Here is a 24,237-nt window from a genome sequence, read left to right on the forward strand (position 1 = left end):
ATTATTATTATTGCTGCTGCTGCTGCTACTGCTACTGCTATTGCCATTGCTACTGTTTAATACAAATCATTTTGTCCTTAGTAAACTACATTTAAATATATGCCTTAAAATGAAATATTCACCCATATTTATCTTTGTACTGTTGCTTCAAATCTCTTAAACTTTTTCTTCTGCTTTCATATTTTCAATTTGAGTGTGAACCCTTCCAAAAATATGTACATTTTTACGTTGCAGAGAGAAAAGAAGATTGCCATCAGAAAATGTGGATGTGGAAGGAGATATGGACTTGGCAGAGAGTGAATACGAGGACATGGAACAACCAGATGAGGAGGGTAGTGTGTTCATGAATAATATGGATGAATGTGACGTAGCTGAGCTAGAAGCTCCATCATCTGCTAAAGGTGATGAGCCTAAAGTTGGGAATGTAACTGTGGAGGAAGACAAGGATGAGAAAGTTGTAAAGAAATCTCAGCAACAAAAGAAGAAGAAGAAAAAGCAGAATAAGAGAGCATCCTTAGCTTCTCTACCAGAGGAAGTGGCTACTAATAAATTACTTCAGAAGTACTGGATCCGTCGCTATCAGCTGTTCTCCAAATTTGATGAGGGCATCAAACTTGATGAGGGTAATTTCTCAATTCAGAGTGCGAAAAGATTTGTGATATTAAATGTTAAACCTCTTTATTTCGACAAATGCATGTTCTTATGACATCATATTTCAAAAAGTACTTTGTCATGGCATCTGTTTGTATTAGTGATGGCTGGACCTATAACTTGAGAAAATGGTTATTATTACGGCTAGGATTTTGATGAAATTGCATCTCTTCTAGTAAACCAGAAACATTGCTGCTTTAGTATTTATATGTTATGTGATAAACAGAGTGTTTTAAGACATATTTGTTAGGGCATTTTTTTTTTGCATTTTTTTACTTTTACAACTCATAAGAGCATTTTTTTGTTTCATTCGGTCAGTTTTACGGTATTTTCATTTAATTTTGGCCATAAATTCCCATTATTAATGTAAAATATTATTTATTTCCTTTTATATTTCCTCTACATCTTTTGCCCATTAATACCCATTATTTTGTATATTATTTTAATCGTTTTTCTACACAAATATTGTCATTTTAATGTAGTACACCCCCATGTAATGGGTCAGTCCATCCACCCCTTTACGAGTAATATAGACTCTTCTATACTTGCTAGTTCCGGATAAGAGTGGTCTTGTGATGGACTACATGGAACTACACCAGGTAAAATAATTAATGAAAGTGTACTACTTAGAAAAATTATGTAAAATTAAATAAGCTTGAATGTTGGTACTAGAATTTAATTTAATTACTAGTCTAAATATTAATATTCCTACTAAGCCAATTATGTAAGATCAATTTTTAAGGGCATTTTGAAAGATTTTTAGTTCATAAATACATTGTTTTTAGGACATTTTTTCATGATTTATAGGTAATCAAAATCCTAGCCCTAGTTATTATTCATTGTAGCTCGAAACGTAAACAGTTACTAGTCGAAATAGGTTCTCTACATTTTTCTGCACATCCACTGCTATCTGACTGCAAAACTAGCAGGCCTGGGATCAGATCCTGGCAGGAACAAGTTGCTTGGTTGAGGTTTTTTTTTTTTCACTGAGAGCAAATGCTGTGTAACTTTGGGCACTGAACCCTAGGCTCATTTCTCCGCCATTACCACCTTCATCTTCATCCCTCCTGCCTACTTCCATACTAATGTCTATTATAAGGTACTAATAGAATCCAATCTAATGAGTGCCTCAACCTCGGAGTAGGATTCATCATCATAATCGCCAAAAAGTAGGCAGAAAGGAGGGGAGGGGAATTCTTGAAATTAGTTCACTGACATCATTATCACTTCTGAAAATGCTTTTAAGTGGCTTATTCTCGTTTTCATCTAGGACATCTTTTTTTTATTGAACAGTTCTAGATAAGTATCCAAAATATGGTCATCATTATTTGTCATCCATCAGAATGAATTTATTTTTAGCAACAAAACTTCACTCTGGAGTGTGATTAGCAACTATTTTTTATAAATACAGTGAATTATTGCGTGGAATTAATGCAGAAATATTTCATCTTTGCTTCATAATCTAATTGAAGAAAAATAAATCATAAATTTTACAGTTTAAAAAAGAAATATACAATAAACAACTGTTAAAATACTTTTCAATGGACCAAAAGAAAAATTCTCTTAAAGTGGGAAAATAACAGGAATTTTATCGGCATTTGATTTGTCACTGTCATACTTAAATAGGGAACTATTTTACATTTTCTGGATGCTCTCAATGCAATTAAAGTAACTATTTCAACTTGTGAAATTATTGCATTCTGTTACAGTATAAAATTTAAAAATACAAGGAAAATCATACATGCACGTTTGCACACTCATACACAAGCACAATCAGTTAATTCAGGCTTCCCCCCCCCCCATTATGTCCTGATTGATTAGCCAAACAAAATAAACCAGAAGAACATAAACCATGAGCAATTATTAAAACATATGAACCACAAAATTCTCAATAATTCAAAGTTATTAATCTACCAATGACAATGCCCATATGAACTACAGAAGAATAAGCAATTAAAGATTTCAAATCAATATTGAGTTTTAAACACGAATAAGTTAGTTAATGTTGTCAGTTGAACTACCATGATATATTTATGGATCAGGGATATAATATCTAGGACTTGATGACAGCTTGGAGTCAATTTCAACATCTCATGACATACAATATTTTTTGGACACCAGTATCACTTTTCATTTTACCTTTGTCTTCTGTCAAAAGCAGTCTGAGAGATCATATTTTCATCTGCAGAAACAAAATCCTGGAAGTTGGTATCACTGACACTTTCTCAAACCACCTGGCAGTCTTTGTCATCAGAACAATTCAAATCTCTTCTTGTCCTTCCGTTTAAGAGACTTGGTTTTGATATTATATTATGGAATCTCAGTTGAATTTCCTTTCTCATTTGTTTGCCAAAATTCCGTTATAATATCACATTCAATCTGTTTTATTGTAGTAAATTTTTCTTACATCCTTTTGATGATTGTATATCGAGCTGTGACTTTCTAAGTAAATAAAATAGAGAAGAGTAAAAATTAAAAAAAAAAAAAAATCATCTACCGTAATAATGTTGAGGACAATAATCTGCACGCACATTAACACATTAAGAACCTTTGAAGTAATCACCAAAGCAATCAGCCATTCACTGCCAGCGATGAGGAAGGCGATGAATACCATCAGCTGCTCCATTGTACAGTCTGGTAATGTCGTGTCGCACTGCATTAGTGATGTCTTCTTGTGAGGGAAAGCTCCATTGTACAGTTTGGTAATGTCGTGTCGCACTGCATTAGTGATGTCTTCTTGTGTGGAGAAGCATCTCCCACACATTGGAGCTTTCAATTCAGATATCAAATTGAAATAGCATGGTGACATCGGGCGAGTAGGAGGGATGGTCTAGTACTTCCCATCTCCAGAGCTGTAAACAGGTCTTAACTATTCTCCTGTATGGACTGTTGTATTATCGTGAAGTATGATTGCATTGTTCAACAACTCAGGACGTTTCTGTATGGGAGAGCACGATCTCCAACAGCTTCTACGAGTTGTGCATGACATTTCCTCGCATTTTTGACATATATGCTTGTTGTTCTGACATCCATACTTGACAACGGTTGAAAACCAACTGACTTTAGCATATCCCTTCCTCTTCCATTCTTGAATATCTACACCATCTAGCGGCATCAATAGGCTAAGTATCATATGTCTCAATGTCATTGTTGCATATCAAGAAATGTGGATTGCGGTCTGGGATTCTGTGGAAAAAAATAGTTGCCATGACTTAGTAAGTGGCCCTGGTATATGCTTGTTTTGTTCTTTAAAAGAGCAGATTTCTTGCTGGTATATTTTCGCCTTGAGTACCTCATTTTGTATTATCCAGGGTGCATCATGAGGAGGCTATCTACTCTACACTCCACATTTATTAAACTATCAACTTTATATTTTGTAAGTTATTAGAGAGTCCCACTATCTTTCACATTAGAATAAACCTAGCTCTTCACTGAACAAACACGTAATTATTAGGAAATTTAATGAATAATAATTTTATCCTTAAATATTTCACTCTCGGTACATACATACATACATATTGCGCACTACCTGTACACATTTAAGTACATTTCTTATGTTGCAGAGAGCTGGTTTTCAGTAACACCTGAGCGCATAGCAGGACACATAGCGGAGCGATGTCGCTGTGACATTGTTGTGGATGCATTCTGTGGTGCTGGTGGTAACTCAATTCAATTCGCTTTCACATGTGCTCGTGGTAAGTAGGCTAATATTCTTCTTCCTCTATCTTCCAATAGAGGCATTTTGCCTGTTTCTCTTCAATACTTTACCTTCTTTCCACTTTCCTTTAGGCAGACCTATTCTTTCCAATTGGAACCTTATTCCTTGCTATCTTTAGAATTCTCGCATTTTCCATATGACATACATAATAATCCCACTCTTTTTTCTGTTTTTGAGTCCAATGTGATATTTGATCTGTTTTCAAGTCCTGTCTTTTTTTTTTTTTTTTTACTTTTGACATGATCTCCTAATTTATTATTTGCTATTCTACAGGTTTTTGAAGATTTTTTTTTTTTTTTTTTTAATTAGCTACTTAAAATGCAAGTGTCGTTTTGTTTTTATTTTTGGTATCATACTGAATGTGGAGTGATTATCTGCTAATGCAGTTCTTAACCTTACCTTTCATTTTGTTGATGACCATAATATTACATTAAATTATACTACATGGAAATATTTAATTTACCTTATTCGAATGCAATCATGGTAAGTGTTTCTGCAATCACAGCAGCCAGTCTTCTTCTGTCACTCACTACCACGTTGTACGTCGAAAAAATATCTTTCTTTGTCGACATTAAAGGATGAGTACCATATGCTCCTTTGAGCAGCAACTGCGTAATTGTTATGAGATTGTTTCATTCCACTTAGGGAAAGACACGTGGGCTTCCAAGATTGTAATTTCTGGATAAATAGCGCATTTTTCTTTAACACCAGCAGTTCATTTGAAGATGCACTTTTTGTAGCATTCCAAGGATCAAATAATGCTCCTACATTCAACAGTTTTCACACCTGAATCAGAAATTAATATTTATTAATTATTATTCACTCCGGCACCGGGGATCGAACCTGGGTCCTTGGTTCTACATACAAGTGCTCTAACCATTGAGCTACGCCAAAGTTCAATCCACAGCACCGGATCGAATCACTCTCCTCCATTATTTTTTCCTTTGTGGCCTGACTCCAAGTTCCTGACATATAGGACCAAAAAATTAAAAAGAACAGACATCTCTAGGCCTATTGCTCTTAAAACTTTAAAATTGCTTGTTTCTAAATAATGCCTTGTGTCACTTGTGTCTGACCTGGTCTCTGCAGTATATGAAGTAATTGTTCTAACAACTGGTTTTTAAGATATATTCTTACTTTTGCATCAACCCTTAAATGTTGTGTTTTTCCAAATTATTTTCCTTAAACAACATGCAATTATGTTAGTCCTATCTGTTTATTTATATAATAAAATCTCACTTACCGTATTTCATTATGTAATCATCGCATTTTTATTACTTGTTTTTGTCTTGAAAATATATAAACAATAAATTATTAAAATGGTAATGAATGGTCACGTCAACTTTCAGTGATCAGCTAACAGTCATTGGCAGAATTGTACTCACAATGACATCAGGCAATGCAACCAGCAATACACATGACGTCGCATGGTTGTGGTTAGGGTTGAGGGCCCGCTCAGACATCAGTAGCGTGCAGCCATCACAAACTTCATATTTACTGTATCGTAACTTTTCAAGGTGCCACAGAATTCTAAGTTTATGTCACAAGTAGCCAATTTCAAGATAGCGAATAAACTTTCATCTTTCATCCGCAATCTTTGTTTTGATTTTGCAAGTTTCAATTTTGAAAAAAAAAATGTTTGCAACTGTAAGTGGAACCAGACATAGCCGCTATATTGGCGACAAATAACCTAGGGAAGCCTATTTTTCCGTAGACAGAATTTTAAAGAAATTTAAACCACACTTGTCTTTGCACTGTGTTTGTAAATATGTATCACTCTGTAAATCAGCTACTACTTGCTGCATTTCTGGCTTAACCTTATTTATGTCTATGGTCAAAGGATTCACAAAAAGTAAGAAATAATTTGCAATATTTTCAAAATCACCGAATCTCTGTTGTTGAAATTCTGTTTTTAGATTTAGTTGAGCATAATTATTTAAATTTGATTCAGAAATATCAGAAAGAGATTGTAAGCATAGGAAATGATGGAACTGTTTTTCCCTCATATTTAATTTCCAGATACCTATCATTGTAATAAATGATCGCACCATATCATACATATTTACGACGTTTTGCTATTGCCCTTCAAACTGCAATTTGGATTTTAAATGTTCATAAATACCTGTGATCTTCTGATGCACTTTATGACATGGGCTACATTATAATGACGTTTAATATTATGTTGATAAATGCCCTTTAAAACTTTCGAGCACAATAAACATATAAGTTACTGTTGTTTCCATAAACACAAGAAAAATGCGTGTCCTCCCATTCTTCTTTAAATACACGTTTCCTACCTTTGGACAGAGCCATGCTTAACTAGCTATATGTTAATCCACTGGTAGGTGCTTTTACAATATACCTGCAAAGGATTGGTTGGGAGGGGAGATATGTATTTCTTGCCTGCCCCTGCAACGTCACTTAGTAACAGGCATTGCAATGATATTTCTGCTGACGGATGAGCTAGCATATAGTGGAAGTGTGTGCGAGCAAGTAGGGTCAAATTGCGTGATTCGTAGCAGAAGAGGAAGGAGAGAAGAAAGAGGGAACCGGTATTAGTGCGTGATGCTGGAACCATAAGGTGAATAATACTAGTACTGTAAAAAATACAAATTACTGTGGTATTATTGAATCATAAAACACTTTTTTATTAACTAAAAACATTCACAGTATTGTTGAATCTCATTATATCGATACATCTGCTATACCTTAAGTCGATATCATCTGACTACTGGACCAGTCTGTGAAAAGATAATTGGTCTCGGGATGATGGCATTTATGGCCATTGACTTGGTGCTAACATTTCGCACCTCCACGCCATTCACTTTCCTCAGCTGCTACTGTATCTCGCATATTTGACCTTGAGCGTAAAGATACCTTGTGTTGCAGTGGTAGCACGTTATTTTAAAATAATTCTTGATCATGATAAACAGAAATGTACATGCGACGATTATGTGGTGAAATTTTAAAGTCCTGATCAGTTTGTCTATAAATAAGGGTGCAATGATTATGCGATGAAATACAGTACATTGAACAAATACACGGTGTTAAAAAAAAAGTATCCAATATTTTAGGAGGTGCTAGTATGTATCAAAACAAGAAAATAATGTCTAATAAACATGGGTCCTACAACACATACTTTCTGACATCTAAACACTTGTTCATAGAAGGTGCTCAGTGTGACGTCCATTCATGGCAATGCAATCCTCTGCCCTTCTGCGTAAGGAATAATGCACTCTTTGAAATTGACCTGCTTGTTCTTGATAACCAAACGTCTAGGGGATTTAGGTTTGGGGAATGAGCAGACCAAGGTGTGAGGCCTCCTCAATCAATCCAGCTGTCCTGAAATATCAGCGTCAGGTGTTCATGCTCATTGCAGAAAAAATGTGCTGGTGTGCTATCATGCATAAACCACATCTGTAGTCTTTGCTGACATGGCACATACTCCAGCAAGGTAGGCAATACATTAATAAGAAAGTCCTGATAACGAGCCCTAGTTAATTTCTATGGTAGCACATATGGCCCTTAATCTATCACCAAGAATGCCTGCCCATAAGTTGACTGAGAATCGGTGCTAATGCCTTATTTCTTCAACTGCATGGGAATTTTCATCAGTCCACAAATGCTGATTATGAAAATTCACAACACCATCTCTGCTGAACTCCACTCATATCCGCAACCAAACTTTTGTTTTCAGTATTCTATGCCAGGGGTGTCAACTATGGTAAGATTATCTGGTAGTCTGCTGTATTGTAGGGCGAGGAATGCATTGCAATAAATGAACGTCACATTGAGCACCTCGTATGAACAAGTGTTCAGATCTCAGAATGTCTTGTGGGACCCATGTTTATTAGACTTTTTTTCTTGTTTTGATGCATACTATCACCTCCTAAAATATTGGATACTTTTTTTTTAACGTTAACTTCCATTTCTTATAAATTTCTGACACTAAAAAATTTAAAGCAACAGAATATTGCAGCTTGTAAACTAAGCCTGAAATCTTTTCATACATTACAAGCAGATTGTATGTTTTGTACCTTTTAAAAGCAAAGTCCCTATATGGAAAATAAGTCGGTGTAATTTACATATCTATCACACGCTCAAAGAGCTTGCAATCCCCACGTACCAATACATGTCCCCTCCTTTATAAAGTCAGTATTAATTTCGAATGTTAAAAGCTTCATTCCAACACAGTGTAAATCAGTTCCAAACCAAACTTTCCAACTAAATTTTGACACAAATCCGGAACAATAAGAAGTAGTAGGCTGATTGAAACATGTCTCTGACATGCACATACGATCAACACCTCTGGATAAATTACATCGATTGTTTACATCTTTTACATCACAACTTAAAAGTTAAGGTGGAAAGTGAGAGAAAATTTCTTGAATCAGAATCCAGAGCAGCTATGCAATTTTTCTCTAAAAGGAAAAATGATAAAAATTATTTGGATAATTAGATAAATAATACATTTTCAATATGCAATGTTGGTTAAAAGTAAAATAAGTAAATAAATAAAATCTTGTAATAAAAGTCTGTTTTAAAAAGTTGCCCAATTCAACAACATCGAATTAGTAAAATTACTTTTTACCTTCCATATTTTTTGTTATCCTTTTAAAGATAATTATAGAAATAAATTCTGTTATCTGTAATTTGAATTAGCTGCAAAACGATAATTATGGAGGTCATTCTCGAGCAAAGTTGTTAACAGCTCTCTGGATTTAGAATATGATGATTCGGGAAAGTGTTCCAACTGATTAATGAACTAACCTTGGAATGTAGGCTTTCACGGCCGGCGTCATAGGGATCAATGTTATCTGGGCTGAAGGGTCATGATCTGTTGGTGCTGTTGCTACCATACATTTTGTCCGACAGACATTGTCAATTGGAAGGAAGAAGGCCTTAAAGTCAATCAAGCATGGTACCTGGCCCTGAGAAACACACGCATTAAACCATTCACACAACAGCCGAACTCGACGGTAGCTCATCACAACACGTCGACCACTGGTGCGGACCAGTGCGACAACGCGAGCCACGATCCATCCCAACCTTAAATACCATAAGGCAACCAGCCTCAGTGTCAGTCGTTCCCAGCATGCTAAGGAGATTTTTGCACTCCCATGTGCCACACCACTGATGATGTCTGCCGGAGTAGCAGATGAAACGTATGGTAGCAACAGCACCAATAGACGTGGCCTTTCAGCCCAGATAACATCGATCCCTACGATTAACGTACTGTTTGTTAGAACAAACCTATAATTTTAGAACTGATACAGAGAAAGTAAAATTTATACGCTCTTTTGTTGTAGATAGATTTATACCCTATCCTGCATAGTCCAACATAATAATAATAATAATAATAATAATAATAATATCTCGCCTTTCTAGCATTGCATGAAACACTATCTACTATGAAGTTGTAGCACTGATTTGGTGGTGTCATGCTCTAAATATAAATTATACCTGTGTATAATTGCGTAAAAATATGTAAGCCACTGGATATATTCAAATTATTGTATGTTGATTATATGATTACATAATGCTCTTGAATTTCAGATGATTTGACCAGTGGACTTCATTTTGCGACATTTTAACTTATTTAAAAGAATAATGTTATTACAGATTCATGTTTCATTGATCGGGATATTATGTCAGAAAAAATATTGTTCTGGGTAAGTTTTCCATAGATTTCAAAATTGAAGCTTGTAATTGTATTTATTTGCTTTGTGGTCAAGATATTCTTGTCAGCTTTTTTTTTTTCTAACTATAAAAATGCACAGTGCAGTTTGACAAATAGCTGATTGCTCAAAAGGAAATATTACAGAAATTTACTATTTTATTTTTGTAGTAAAATGCGTAGTTTTCAAAATGTTTAATACTCTTTATACGAAGTTATTGTTAACTATTTGTCTTACTTTCTAACATGGAGCATGTTTTTCTGCGTACCATTGAGATAAATTGTAACAAAAATTACAACATCCATTCTTGTTTGTTTCCTATTTTAAGGGGTTAGGTACAGCTTGCAGCAGTAAAATTTTTGGAAATATCCAACATTTTTTCCTCCATTACTGTATCTTGTACAATAATGAAAATTGGTATGTGTAAAACACTGTCCTTCTGTTATATGAAAAAAATATTTTTATGATTTAAAAACAATTATATATATATTTATATATATTTATTTAAATTCAAAATGGTGGCAGTTCACTGTGCAGTGATGAAGCGTTTCCTTCATAACTCATAAACTTGTTAACTTTTTCATGTTCTCTCTCTTTTATTTTATTGCTGAAACTCATGTTTACAATAAGTTTCAACTACATTCGTTAATAAATAATATATTTTTTTTTTTATTTCATGTTAGAAGAAAATACTGATATTTGATCATTTTCTTTTAAATGAATTTATTTTTTATCAGACAATCTATCAAAGGTAGAGAAGCTATCTTGCATCATATTGTAGATATGACATGCATAAATGCACACAAAAAATTTAATCACAGAAGGACAGTGTTTTACACATACTAATTTTCATTATTGTACAGATACAGTAATGGAGGAAAAAAATGATGAATATTTCCAAAATTTTACTGCTGTAAGCTGTACCCAACCCCTTAAGAAGTTGTGTATGTTCATTCGCAACATTTCCTGAAACTACAACACTGATCAAGTGGAATGCGCAACATATACTTATTATGTTAATGGATCCATCCTCATTTCTTTTTATACAGTATTTTAAGAGGTTCTGTGCATCACAGCATTTCCTGAAAGAAACCACCCAGCCCAGTGGGATGCAATAAGTGACGTATTAATTAATAAATGAATAAAGTATTTTGATGCTTCTTCATTTCAGTGATTTATATCTTTATCAAACTGCATTAGGACACTACCTTCTTAATTCAGTGCTCCACTGTAATGTCATGGTTTTTAGAAAAATATTCTAAGAAGGCTGTGTTTCAACCATACATGTTCAAAGGTCCCTAGTGTGTAGTTTACAAGTCACCTAGTTGCTAGTCACTAGTGTGTTGTATGAACTTGAGTTTTGAGACACAGCCTTAGAGAACCGCAATCCTTTACACAGGAAATGCCAATAAATCAGCCATTGTTATTCCAGCACGCTCTATTTGCCATATACAGTTGTATAGGAAATTAATGTAGCTTAAATCAGAGTGAAATATTTTTAATTTTAAGGGCCATGGATACTGGTCTAAATTGAGTTTTATTTTAAATGTTCCTATCCCAAGCATGTTGAAATGGAATAACAATGGCAGCTGACTAGCTGATTGCGCTACTCTGGATGCACACCACTATTAATGTTATCAATAAGAGCAATGTACACTATATGCCACCTAGCAGCAAAATAACTTTGATTATGCAGGCAGTTTATGCAGCCTAAGATGCGATCCAAATGTGATCTTTATTACAAGAGGGGCTGTGTTAAAACAGTTGCTGTAGATCTGTGATTTCAGTATCAGATAGACTTCGAAAATTTTCACGTGAAATGTTTTTAACGTGTAAAAGCTTAACGAAATATTAAACTTAATTTTAACTGAATTAATACAGTAGTTATTTATATTTATATAGATGCAGTGGTTATTGACTTTAAACGCGCATTTGATGTAGTCCCACATGACATACTGTTGGTTAAACTACAATCAATGGGTGTTGACTTCAGAGTACTCCAGTGGATCAAGGAATTTTTAACTTGTCGCACTCAGAGAGTATGGGTGGGGGAGGAATTATCGAGCCCAAAAGAAATTACTTCCGAGGTCCCGCAGGGGAGGGGATCTGCGAGTTAACATCTTGTCCGTCCATGGTTCGCTTATTCGCGGATGACTGTATCATATATAGGGAAATAAAACGTCATGAGGATACTACTCTTCTTCAGAATGACCTCAATAGAATAAACGATTGGGTAATGGCCAACAAAATGAAAATAAATTCTCTAAAGAGCAAAGCCATTATCTTTACAAGAAAAATAAATAAAATAATCGTATCTTATATGTTAGGGGGTGAAACCATTCCGGGAGTTAACCAATGTAAATACCTAGGAATAAAATTTAGCAGCGATCTCGGCTGGGGGGAACACGTTACTGACACAGCAGGAAAGGCATGGAGGGCTTTACACTTTGTGATGAGGGTACTAAGAAAAGGCTCTGATAAATCCAAAGAGATTGCATATAAATCACTAGTTCGTCCAGTAATGGAATATGGTGCTGCATGTTGGGATCCTTACAGATTAAAACATATTAAGACACTGGAAAAGATTCAAAAACAGGCTCTCAAGTGTTGTCGTAATAATTCACCATTAAAATGGGACACACAGACCGGAGAACGCGAATTCGATTATGCGCAATGTTCAGAACATCCAGAGGTGAGCCTGCCTGGAGAGAAATAAAAAATAGGTTGCAGCCACCAAATTACTCTTCAAGGAACGATCACTCATATAAATTGAGGGAAAGAAGACAGAGGACGAACACTGGAAAGTTTTCTTTTCTCAGTCGTACTATCAGAGACTGGAATGCTTTACCTGTAGACTTACTAAAGGCTTTACCAATAACCAAAAATGTATTTAAAAATAGCCTTAAGGACTTTACTAATAGACGGTAATATATTATACACACTATTTAAAGGGTGTAATTGATATCTTGTTATTTGAAGTGTTCTATCAGTGAGGAAGTGTGTTGTGTCAGTGAAGTGTATAGTGTCAGAGAAGTCTATTGTGTAAGTGAAGTGTGTGTGTGTCAGTGAAGTGGCTGTGCAAAGTATTTGAACAGTGAAATGGTTTTGAAGTGTTAGTGAAATCAGGATAGAATCAGTGCAGTGAGTGAGTTGACAGCGAAATAAGTGTAGTGCCGAAAGGTACTTGTGCATGTATAAACCTGTCACACTCGTGGGTCTTAGTTCGAACTTAGGATTAAGATACAAATTAGATTTACTTTAAATGTTATTTTAAGTGATCATGCTTCATTTAATTTAGGATGCTCCTTGTTGTTGTTGTTATTATTATTATTATTATTATTATTATTTCATTATTATTAATTATTGTTTTTTTTATTAGTTGTGTTTATTATTAATTGTCATTATTGAGTGTAATTAGTTACCACTGCCACTGGGTATATACCCATTTGCAGTGTGAATAAATACATACATACATACATACATACGTCATATCAAGACATGTAAAATATTGAGGATTATGACATGAGGGAATGTGTGTGCTAATTTTTACGAATGTCATAATTCGAGATTATACACGAGTTATATATACACCACGTTTTATGCAATTCTAGCATCATAAATTAGTAGTAAATTAGAAAATTGAATTTCATGCTTTTTTTTTATTATTATTATTTCGTGTAATGACTTAGTAGACGTTTGAGATGGGCAGGCCATGTAGCACGTATGGGCGAATCCAGTAATGCATATAGAGTGACCTTTGGGGATGCCAAGACGTAGATGGGAGGATAATATTAAAATGGATTTGAGGGAGGTGGAATATGATGATAGAGACTAGATTAATCTTGCTCAGGATAGGAACCGATGGCAGGCTTATGTGAGGGTGGCAATGAACTTCCGGGTTCTTTAAAAGCAATTTGTAAGTAAGTAATGACCTAGGCCTAGTTAAAAAATTACGTAATGTTTTCCAAGACAGCTTTGTTCTGTGTGTTTAATAAAATGGATGAAGAGAATAAAAGTTCGGCCAAAATAGATAATATTCCTGAAGAATTAATAAAGCAAGATCAGGAAGCTGAAACTCTACTGATTCCACAAAAATAATATCAGTAGTGGTTCAGGAATAACATTTTCAAATATTTTGTTGTTGTTGTTTTCTAATGCCAGGCGTTTGACAATAAAGTCATTTGACCTCTTGCACTCCAATATTTTTCAAAGATATTATCATGGCCAGCCACTGAAGCACAGATTTTCAGGTGTTCCGAATCCATTTCTTGGTTTGAGTTGCACAATGGGCAGTTAGGGGACTGATATATTCCAATTCTATGCAGGTGTTTGGCCAAACAATCATGGCCTGTTGCCAATCTAAATGCAGCACATTTTCAAATATAAGAAATTGTATTTTCAATATTTATCAACAGAAGTAATTCCTATAAATGTAAAAATCTTGCTTTAATAAATATGGTCGTTGTATGTTTACTTTGTTATTGTTCTTATGTTGGTAAGACAACCTATATGACACATATGCCATAATCGAATTATGAACTATATCAAAAGTAATAAGAATGTCTTATAATAGGATTGTTCCAACATGGTTTATAATCGACTCTGAATTGCCTGCTCATGTGCAGTAGCTCAATGTGTGTTCCAACAAGACTTGAACTGATTCAGAACTAGTTCTGAACTCCCAGCTTCCTCTTCCAACATGCTTTGCAACTCATTCAGAACGAGTGAAATTTGTTCTCGATTAAGAGCAGGAACTGAGAATTCTGAACCAGCTGTTCTGAGCTCCGAACAGCAACTACCCTCTCCAATGTACCCACCAGGTACCTGGGCCAGGTCAGGACCGCGCATGCACATAGAATCGAACAATCACTCAAATGGTCATATTGGAAAATTAAATTGCTAAATACACATTCTGTCGAACTTACACTCACACACATACCATTACAAGGAATACCTCTGGACAATAACAAACTTTTCATTCAATTTTTTCCCAATATCTCTTTTCTCCCCATGCTTTATTAATGTGCAGTGTAGTCATATAGCCTTGTATTTCCAATGCTTTTATTCAGGTGTGAGGTACCTACTGTAAACATGGAATTACAAACACTGTAGTGTACACTGCAGTCATTCTCAAATTCAGTCACATATGTTGGTCCATTCATCATTAAATTTTGTCATTCACTTGTTTTCCAATATTCCTAGGGTGACCAGCGAATAGGGATTATATAGAATGGACACAGCGAATTACCCTGTTTTGTGCACCGGCATTTAGTTCCACTTTCAAGTGCTAGAGGTTAGTGTAATCGAGCACACGCTAAAATAATAATTGAGTGTAAGAGTTGAGACACAGGATGCAAACATCGCCTACCTTATTGCATAATCCAGTAACGCTTTGCTTCAAATAAATTCAAGTTAACAGGTTTTCCTTATTTCTCAGTGACAAACTAGTTGTAATAATAATTTTTTATGTTTTATATATAATAAAGTATATTATAAAATAATATAATATAAAATTATGTATCAAATTCGTTTAATATTTGTATACAATATAATATAGATATATGGTTTTACTTCTCATAGGAGTTTTGTTTTTCCATTTTCAGCGCTATCAAGTCATTACATGTTTTAATTATTGTTGTTGAGGTCAACGTCTCAACTTTCATTATAAAGGAACTCTAGAGTCTAGACTTTACAGTTAATGACGGATTTATTATTTCAACAGTCCAATTTATTTTATTTGAGTACATAATGTACCTAGATGTATTCATTGTATGTGTTATATTTCCACTGTGTCGACTGCTAGCTGGTGTGATGTCAGTGCCAACTCCAGGAAGAAAGCAGAATCTCACGCTCAAACTGGTTTGAAGGTCATTGAAATCAGTCCGGCTACATCAAAGATACCGACGCGAAGTGTCCATTCTGTATAATTTATCTATATGCTGGGGTGACCAGACATCCTCTTTTGTCCGGACATGTCCTCCTTTTTAGGCCTTTGTGTGGGGTCTGGGGAGATTTAAAAAAAAATCAAGAAATGTCCTCCTTTTCGTAATTTGTATGCCTGATATTTTGAAATTACGTGATTTGACGCCTTTTACAAGTAATTTGCCTATAGGTGGCAGCAGTATCGATGGAATATACTCTTTGCTCCTCCTTGTTATAGCCGTTGTTCAGAGGTAGGTAGTAAATTGAGGTGCAAATATAAATCTAATTAGATATTTTCTGTCCTCTTTAATAATTATTATAGTTTCCTTGACTTTCATATGTAGCTACGTAACAAAAATAATTATTATTAAGTTTTTTCATAATTATTTTGTAATAAAATAAATCTTAGCATACTTTTATGTATAATATACGCCTTAAGGCCCGTAACACACTACACCAAGAACTATATACTATATAAGATCTTTGGTTTGATATGTGGTGATAGAAATAAAGTTACATAAATTTGAACATCTGACTTTCTATTAATTGTTCAATTTAATTCACGTAATATAAAATATTTTATAGGCTACAATTAGGTTAGGTTACCTATGGGAGCAGGGAAACGTAGATAGTGGGGTAGCTATGTTTTCAAAAAATTGCTAGCCAACTAATGTCAGCTAATTTCGAACGTTTTCCATAGCTCAACAAACGTATTAGATATTTCTCACTGTAGTGTGTTACAGGCTTAAATATGCACTGTAAATATTTTGTAATAAAATAGATATTGACGTAATTTAAATATAGGCCTAAGTCTAAATCTAAATACACATTTTCTGTTCTCTTTTTTCGAACAATGTCCTCCTTTTTGAAGCTTTATGTCCTCCTTTTAATTGATGTGAATTCTGTGACATAATGTACACATACACACAAGTTATTTTATTCAGACTGTAGGAACAGTTCCTGTTTTTGAGGCATTTTTATTTCATTTATCTCAATTACAAAAAAATTCACAAGACAGAAAATTTTAACACATGTAGGCCCGGTTTCTTCAACCTTTGTTAAATTATAACAGTGTGTTATTCCATTTTTAACTGTAAACTTAACAGTTGAAGCATTTCTTCAACTACTGTTAGTACTAACCTATGTTAATTTAACTGCCCAATTTCATGCAGTTAAATCATTTAACTCCTGTTAGCATAAAAGTATCCAATATGGCTGGTGCGTTAGATGCTGAACTTACATATCTGGATTATTTAGAAAATGATATCCATGAATACATAAACAGAGGGGTTGATTTTTGTGATTTGACAGACCAGAAGTTCATACAAAGGTATAGGCTATTTTCTGCCAATCCTCACTTTTCGCTTTCAACTTAGATCCGTTTGTTTGTTTATTCTCATTAATTGGTTTATACTGCGAAATAATTTCCAGCAGAAGGTTTCTCTCGAACGAAGAGAAATTAGTCCCACCTTTTCTTTTTGTTCCAGTGTTTTCCATTTCATAACAGCAATATCAATACGCCACTCCACGCTATTGTGATACAAACGAGGAAAGAAGCAGTAATCAAAGCTGAGAGAATAGAAAGACTTCTATCCTCTCTGAATCAAACAACAGAAACAAGCGAGAATCGCAATTGTCAGAGTTCAGAAAACAGAAGTGAGCCTATACTTGGTTATAGGTTATGGTTAAACTCTAGAATCTCTGGTCCTAACAGAGAGTTAACAAACTGAATGTTAAAATGTGAAATGTAAAGTTAAGAAACGCAATATTTTTAACAGCAATTCATACTTTTAACTTACAGTTAATTAACACTATGTTAGGTGCATTTTAACAAAGAAACCGGGCCGTAGTATAGTAAATACAGCATACTTGCACTTATGTTTATGTTACCAGTTTAAAACAATTATATACATATCCTGTAATTTAATTTCAGTTATAGCAATAGACATTGACCCACAGAAGATAGCTCTTGCACGTCACAATGCTGATGTGTATGGGGTTGCTGACCGGATAGAATTTGTGGTGGGAGACTTCATGAGTCTGGCTCCTTCTCTACAAGCTGATGTGGTTTTCCTCAGTCCTCCCTGGGGAGGACCACAGTACTTGACTGTTGATGCCTATGATCTTGAGTCTATAATGCATCCTGTAGGAGGATCACAGTTGTACAAAATTTCATCAGGCATCACAGAGAACATAGCCTACTATGTCCCACGGAATGTCAACACAGACCAGGTAAGTGAAATAATAATTTCAAAACTAGTACTCAGATTTTCTCTTCTTCTCCCATTTCTCTTAAAGTACCGGTACTGTGATCCCACAAACAAACAAAATCACTTTAGAGGCTCTAATGAGATTTTTTTCAGATTTCCTTAAACAAAGGTATGAAGCTTTTAAGATGTAGGCTAGTTTCTATCTGATGCTTTTCCAATTCACTGCGGGCTAAAGCAAGGAGATGCACTATCACCTTTACTTTTTAACTTTGCTCTACACCGTCTTCAACCAAGGCGATTACACATACAATATTTTCTCAACTTAGAGGCATTTTTACTCATTAAGGCTCAAACAGAAACTGAATAAAATGGCATAGAATTCCCCTGAATAGAATATGCCATTAGGAAAGTTAAGGATAACAGAGAGGGTTTGGAATTGAACGGGTTACATTAGCTTCTTGTCTATGCGGATGATGTGAATATGTTAGGAGAAAATTCACAAACGATTAGGAAAAACACAAATTCTACTTGAAGCAAGTAAAGCGATAGCTTTGGAAGTAAATTCCGAAAAGACAAAGTATATGATTATGTCTCGTGACCAGAATATTGTACGAAATGGAACTACTAAAAATTGGAAATTTATCCTTCGAAGAGGTGGAAAAATTCAAATATCTTGGAGCAACAGTAACAAATATAAATGACACTCGGTAGGAAATTAAACACAATAAATATGGGAAATGCCTGTTGTTATTTGGTTGAGAAGCTTTTGTCATCCAGTCTGCTGTCAAAAAATCTGAAAATTTGAATTTATAAAACAGTTATATTACCGGTTGTTCTGTATGGTTGTGAAACTTGGACTCTCACTTTGAGAGAGGAACAAAGATTAAGGGTGTTTGAGAATAAGATTCTTACGAAAATATTTGGAGATAAGAGGGATGAAGTTACAGGAGAATGGAGAAAGTTACACAATACAGAACAGTATGCATTGTATTCTTCACCTGACATAATTAGGAACATTAAATCCATATGTTTTAGATGGACACGGCATGTAGCAAGTATGGGCAAATCCAGAAATGCATACAGAGTGTTAGTTGGGAGGTTGGAGGGAATAAGACCTTTGAGAAGGTCGAGACGTAGATGAGAGGATAATATTAAAATGGATTTGAGGGAGATGGGATATGATGATAAGGACTGGATTAATCTTGCTCAGGATAGGGACCGATGGCAGGCTTGTGTGAGGGCGGCAATGAACTTCCGGGTTCCTTAAAAGCCAAAAGCTTTTAAGAAGAACTGCTGGCTATACTAGATTAGACAAGAAGAAAAATTTGGATATTTTGAAAGGATTAAATATTGACCCAATTTTAGAGAAAATTCAAATTTATAGACAGAAATGGAAATTTCGTATATTCAGGATGCCTAGAACAAGGATACCACGCCAAGCACTAAATTACCACCCTTTGGGCTGTCCGCTGAAACAATGGAGTGAGACCGTAACAGGCCACCAGGCTTAATACGTGATAGGAAGAAGAAGAAGATTAATAGATCAATAGTGGAATGCCAGTAAGGGAGTATGTTGTGAAAACCTACCATAGAACACTGTCTTTGTCCACCCACCAGGATCGGAACCTTAGTTACCAGCATGGAAAGCAGACACTAGCCATTCAGCTACACTGTACTTACTAATGGTGTTGTTATCTAATGGCGAAACATAAGGCTTCAATCCATGAGTCTTCTGGCATTCCAGTACAGTTTTGAGAGGTTCTTCGTCTTCTGGAGATTAGGATCCAGTTTTCGGCAATGAAGAGATGTTCTGCATTCATTTTAGTGCTTTGGTCCTTGCAGACGGTGCAGTGTTCGGAGTTAGAAATTTTCATGCGATATAGATGTGATGCTAGACATTCATGCTCGGTGCTCAGTCGGAAGCTTGCTGTTGCTTCTTTTCTAGGTTTGGTTTTGTTCATCTGCCATGTTTCTTTAATATTTCTCCAAATTTTGTCCTGGGATAATTTCGATGATTCTGCGTGAAATAGATCATGGGTTCGGTTCGTTATTGTTACTAAAGTTGCAATGTAAATTTCAGTAGCACATTCTCAAACCTCACACAGAATTTAATATTCATTCTTTATTAATCAATTTATGTGGTGCAACTGCATGTAGGAATTCCTATTGCAGCATAATTAAAGGAGACTGAAACACAAAAATTATGTTGTTTGCAAAATAACTGAGCACCATTGTTAAAGCCAGGGACAGTTACAACCACCAGATCAAATGTGAATGAATGTGTTTTATATAATAGACTTAGTTCAACAACTTTCAGTAGTCTTCCTTCAGGAAATAAAAGAAAAGAATAGAGAGGTATTGCCTAAAATTCGTAAAGAATTTTTTTTAACTTGGTTATTTAACGATGCTGTATCAACTACGAGGTTATTTAGCATCGATGGGATTGGTGATAGCGAGATGAGGCCGAGGATTCGCCATAGATTACCTGACATTTGCCTTATGGTTGAAAACGTCTGAAAAAACCCAACCAAGTAATCAGCCGAAGTGAGAATCGAACCCGTGCCCAAATGCAACTCTGGATCGGCAGGCAAACACCTTAACTGACTGAGCTACACCAGTGGCTAAGAAATTGTTTCTCAACTATTAGTTGATGATGGTGTATCCAGTGAAAATCATTTCATCAGTGAACCACAAAAAGTAACAGTATAGAAATACAGTATGAGCTAATCGTGAAATTACACGAAAATCCACTCAGAACCAGAAATTGATAGGGAAATGTTAGATGCTTGTTCACAACACGACGTTAAATAATTTTTACGAACCAGAATTATTGGTGACAGTGATATACTGTAGATAAAGAAAGAAAAAGGAAGCCAGAAATTGAAGCATGCAGCTGAATAAGGGTCTGTGTTACATTTTCTATAATGTTGAGTTTATAGTAGAATAGAAATCTCTGGTTCTACTCCTATTATTTAGTATATGAGGTTTAAAAATAATCTCATCAGGTACCAGCACAACTTTGTATTCCAGTAACTAAAACATGGAAACATTAGTTGGAATAAAGGTCCATGTTACAGTCATACAGTGTAGAGCATGTGGCAATTAGCCCTATATCTGTGTTCAGATCTATTGTGTAGTGTAGACAGAGTGTGAATTAATATTTCTGATGAGAGGATAGAATCCTAGATAAAGAATGCCATACATAAAATTATTATTATCCTTATTCGATATAGCTCAACGCTTGGCTGCACTGAGTTGCTTGTCTTGCATCTTGATCATAATAATAATTATAATTATATCCCTGAACAGGCTTAAGATAAGATGTGTAGTTCCCAAGTTATTGATTGTTGTCAGCTTGCCGGTGATAATAATACAGAAATATTATTTTCTTTGCTTATTTTGTACTTTATAAAGTACATATACTCGTATTAAAAGAATATAATTTTGTGAGGGGGGGATAGAAGTTATCCCTGGCAGGGATGTTAATATGAATTTATGAGAGGAGGATAACTTTATTCACACCCTGAGTGTGGAGAATATGGAGGCCTTTAGATGCAAATGTCGATTCCCTTGGGAGCGTAAAACCTCTATTATCCACGGTAATCAAGGGGGTGGACTGGACGGTTAATAAAAAAAATCGGATAATCCGTACCATAAATTAATATTTTCATAAATTAAGCGGACAACACAGTCTCATAATTTGCTCCGTGGTCTTGTGTTTAACATGCTAGATAGTTAATCAGAAATTCACTCTAAGTCAGATTATCAACAATGGGTTTATAAGGGCCAAGTAAATTCCTTGCATTGATTCTTTGTGGAAAGATAGGAATAGTAGAGGTTTCCTGTAGTAGATTTACAGACTTTATACACTTTATCCTTGTTTTTAATTAAATTGCGCATATTTGTAACACTAATCTCGTATTCTGATGCGAGATGTGCCGAAGTTTCTCTTTTCCCAAACTGATCAATTATTTGTACTTTTATTTCGATACTTAGAAAAAACAATTCTGACATCTGTGGAAGATATTTTGCATAGAAATTATTAAGCATGGCCACTGGAACAGTAGAACAAGGACTGAATGCTGCACAGGTTTGCTATAAATTTTGTGGAAGTTCTTGGGACCATTTCTTTGAAAGCAGGTAGTGACTATTTTACAATTTGGGCAAAACACTTTCAAGTAGGCCTATCAATAACTGTTCCTATTGCCAGCAGTAGTAATATGTAAGGATAAAGGCTTATAATAACAGACTCTAGAAAAGAATAGGTACTAATATAAGGTATAGTACCACATAGGCTACTGTACTTTTTCTGCAGCAAGAAAGAAAAGCGTGAGAGAAAGACAATCGGATAATCCACTGATCAGTTAATAGGGTGATGGATAATCGGGGTTCAACTGTAGTAGTAATGTAAACATAAATGTAAGCAGTGCCGTCATTTCAAATTTTGCTTGGGGAGGGGGGGAGCAAAACAGACCATAGTTCTGTAAGAAGCTGTACACAAGAGTTTACATATTGAGAAAGCTAAGAACATTACAGCTCACAATATGTTCTGTATACTTTATACGAGAATAAAAACATATAATTTATTCCATTGAGCCTTTCATTAATATACCATGGTTCTGTTACAGCTTGTGATGCTTGCTGGACCTGGAGGGCAGGTGGAAATTGAACAAAATTTCCTGGACAAGCGGTTGGTTGCAATAACTGCATATTATGGAGAATTAATACACGAATGAATATAGGAAGAAAATGAAATTTCAAAGTCTGGGTAAAACTTGTGTTATATATAGTTTATTTAAAAGTGATCCCATGTCATAACTTGGGACTCGATTATTCTACATTTTTGCATACATCATTATTTATTGACTACCATTATGACTTCATATATTTAAAGAGTTATGCAATACCTCAATATTTGCATAAACTTATATTGAAATGGCTTACGTTCATCATTGTCATTTAATGCTTTTTTATGTCTCCTTTTATTTCTTTTATAGTCAAATCTATATGTAATTTTAATAAAAAATTATATATTATACCTGGGAGTGACTTTTTTCATTTTGCATGAAATAAAAGAACTCCAGCAACACAATCATCTAGTTATGCAGAAAGAGTAGGAAAGAAAGGTTGTGGTAAGTTAAATATAATAATCTCATGCAAGTTGCTTCTAACACGGGAACCATCCCAAGTCATGGTGCTTGAATTTTTGTTCATTAAGAAATGTGGCTATAGTCATTCGTTCACTTTTTCCCTATTTACGAAATATATTGACTTGAAAATCGTTGCTACTTATACTGCTTCTTGAACGCACTCGGATCCTTGCAGTTCCTCTACACTGTATCACAGCTCTCGAATTTTTCTCTTAACTCACATTAATACAGTAGTAGTGCAATCCATGGCATCTGTCATTCATACACCAGCCAAATCCATAGGCATGCAACTACGAACACGACTGTACATATGCTTTCAAAAACCAAAAGGGAAATTTGAACCTAAAGTAAAACAACGTGTAGACAAAGATAAGCCATTTAATGTCGTAGTTGATGCAAGTAGTTCCGTAAACTGACAAGAAATCATGTGAGAAGATGGTTAAGAGATGTATTTCTCCCGGATGTAAAGAAAGACACACTACTACTTCTGGATTCCTGGAGTACAAGTGGTCATATAGATGACACTATATTTACTGATGAAGTAAACAATACTATACATAGTAAAACAATTATAACACAAAATATCCCTCCGAAAACGACAAGATTTGTGCAACCCTTGGATGTGTATTTTAGGCAATATAAAATTGTAATTTGAAGGTTAGAAGAGTATTTCAGACATAATATTATCTGTAAAAAGTTGTAAACATTCCAGATATTGCATGATAGGGGCTTCATAATGACATTACATTCAGTTGTGTATCATCAGTTTCACTCACCTGTCTTCAAAGGCAGAGGTGTGGATATGTGACTGAAAAACAGTGAGGAAGTTGGATAATGTTCTTGCAACAATGTTGCATGTTGGAAACAGTGTATGTGTTACAGAAGAGTGTTAAAAACCAGCCTATATA

General features: G+C 34.9%; 1 protein-coding gene across 2 annotated transcripts in view; it reads left to right on the top strand.

The window, feature by feature from the left end:
• Positions 1-23,224, top strand: part of Tgs1 (Trimethylguanosine synthase 1) — a 51,892-nt gene extending 28,668 nt beyond the window's left edge. For both annotated transcript variants that reach the window (XM_069845908.1, XM_069845907.1), the window contains exons 7-10: positions 235-623; positions 4,215-4,346; positions 17,903-18,201; positions 22,808-23,224. In XM_069845908.1, the coding sequence (XP_069702009.1) occupies positions 235-623; positions 4,215-4,346; positions 17,903-18,201; positions 22,808-22,915 (928 nt within the window). In that variant the 3' untranslated portion in view covers positions 22,916-23,224. The remainder of the gene's footprint in view (positions 1-234; positions 624-4,214; positions 4,347-17,902; positions 18,202-22,807) is intronic.
• The last annotated feature ends 1,013 nt before the right edge of the window (positions 23,225-24,237 follow it).

This window comes from Periplaneta americana, chromosome 14 (genome assembly GCF_040183065.1).
Source record: "Periplaneta americana isolate PAMFEO1 chromosome 14, P.americana_PAMFEO1_priV1, whole genome shotgun sequence".
NCBI classification, from domain to species: Eukaryota; Metazoa; Arthropoda; class Insecta; order Blattodea; family Blattidae; genus Periplaneta; species Periplaneta americana.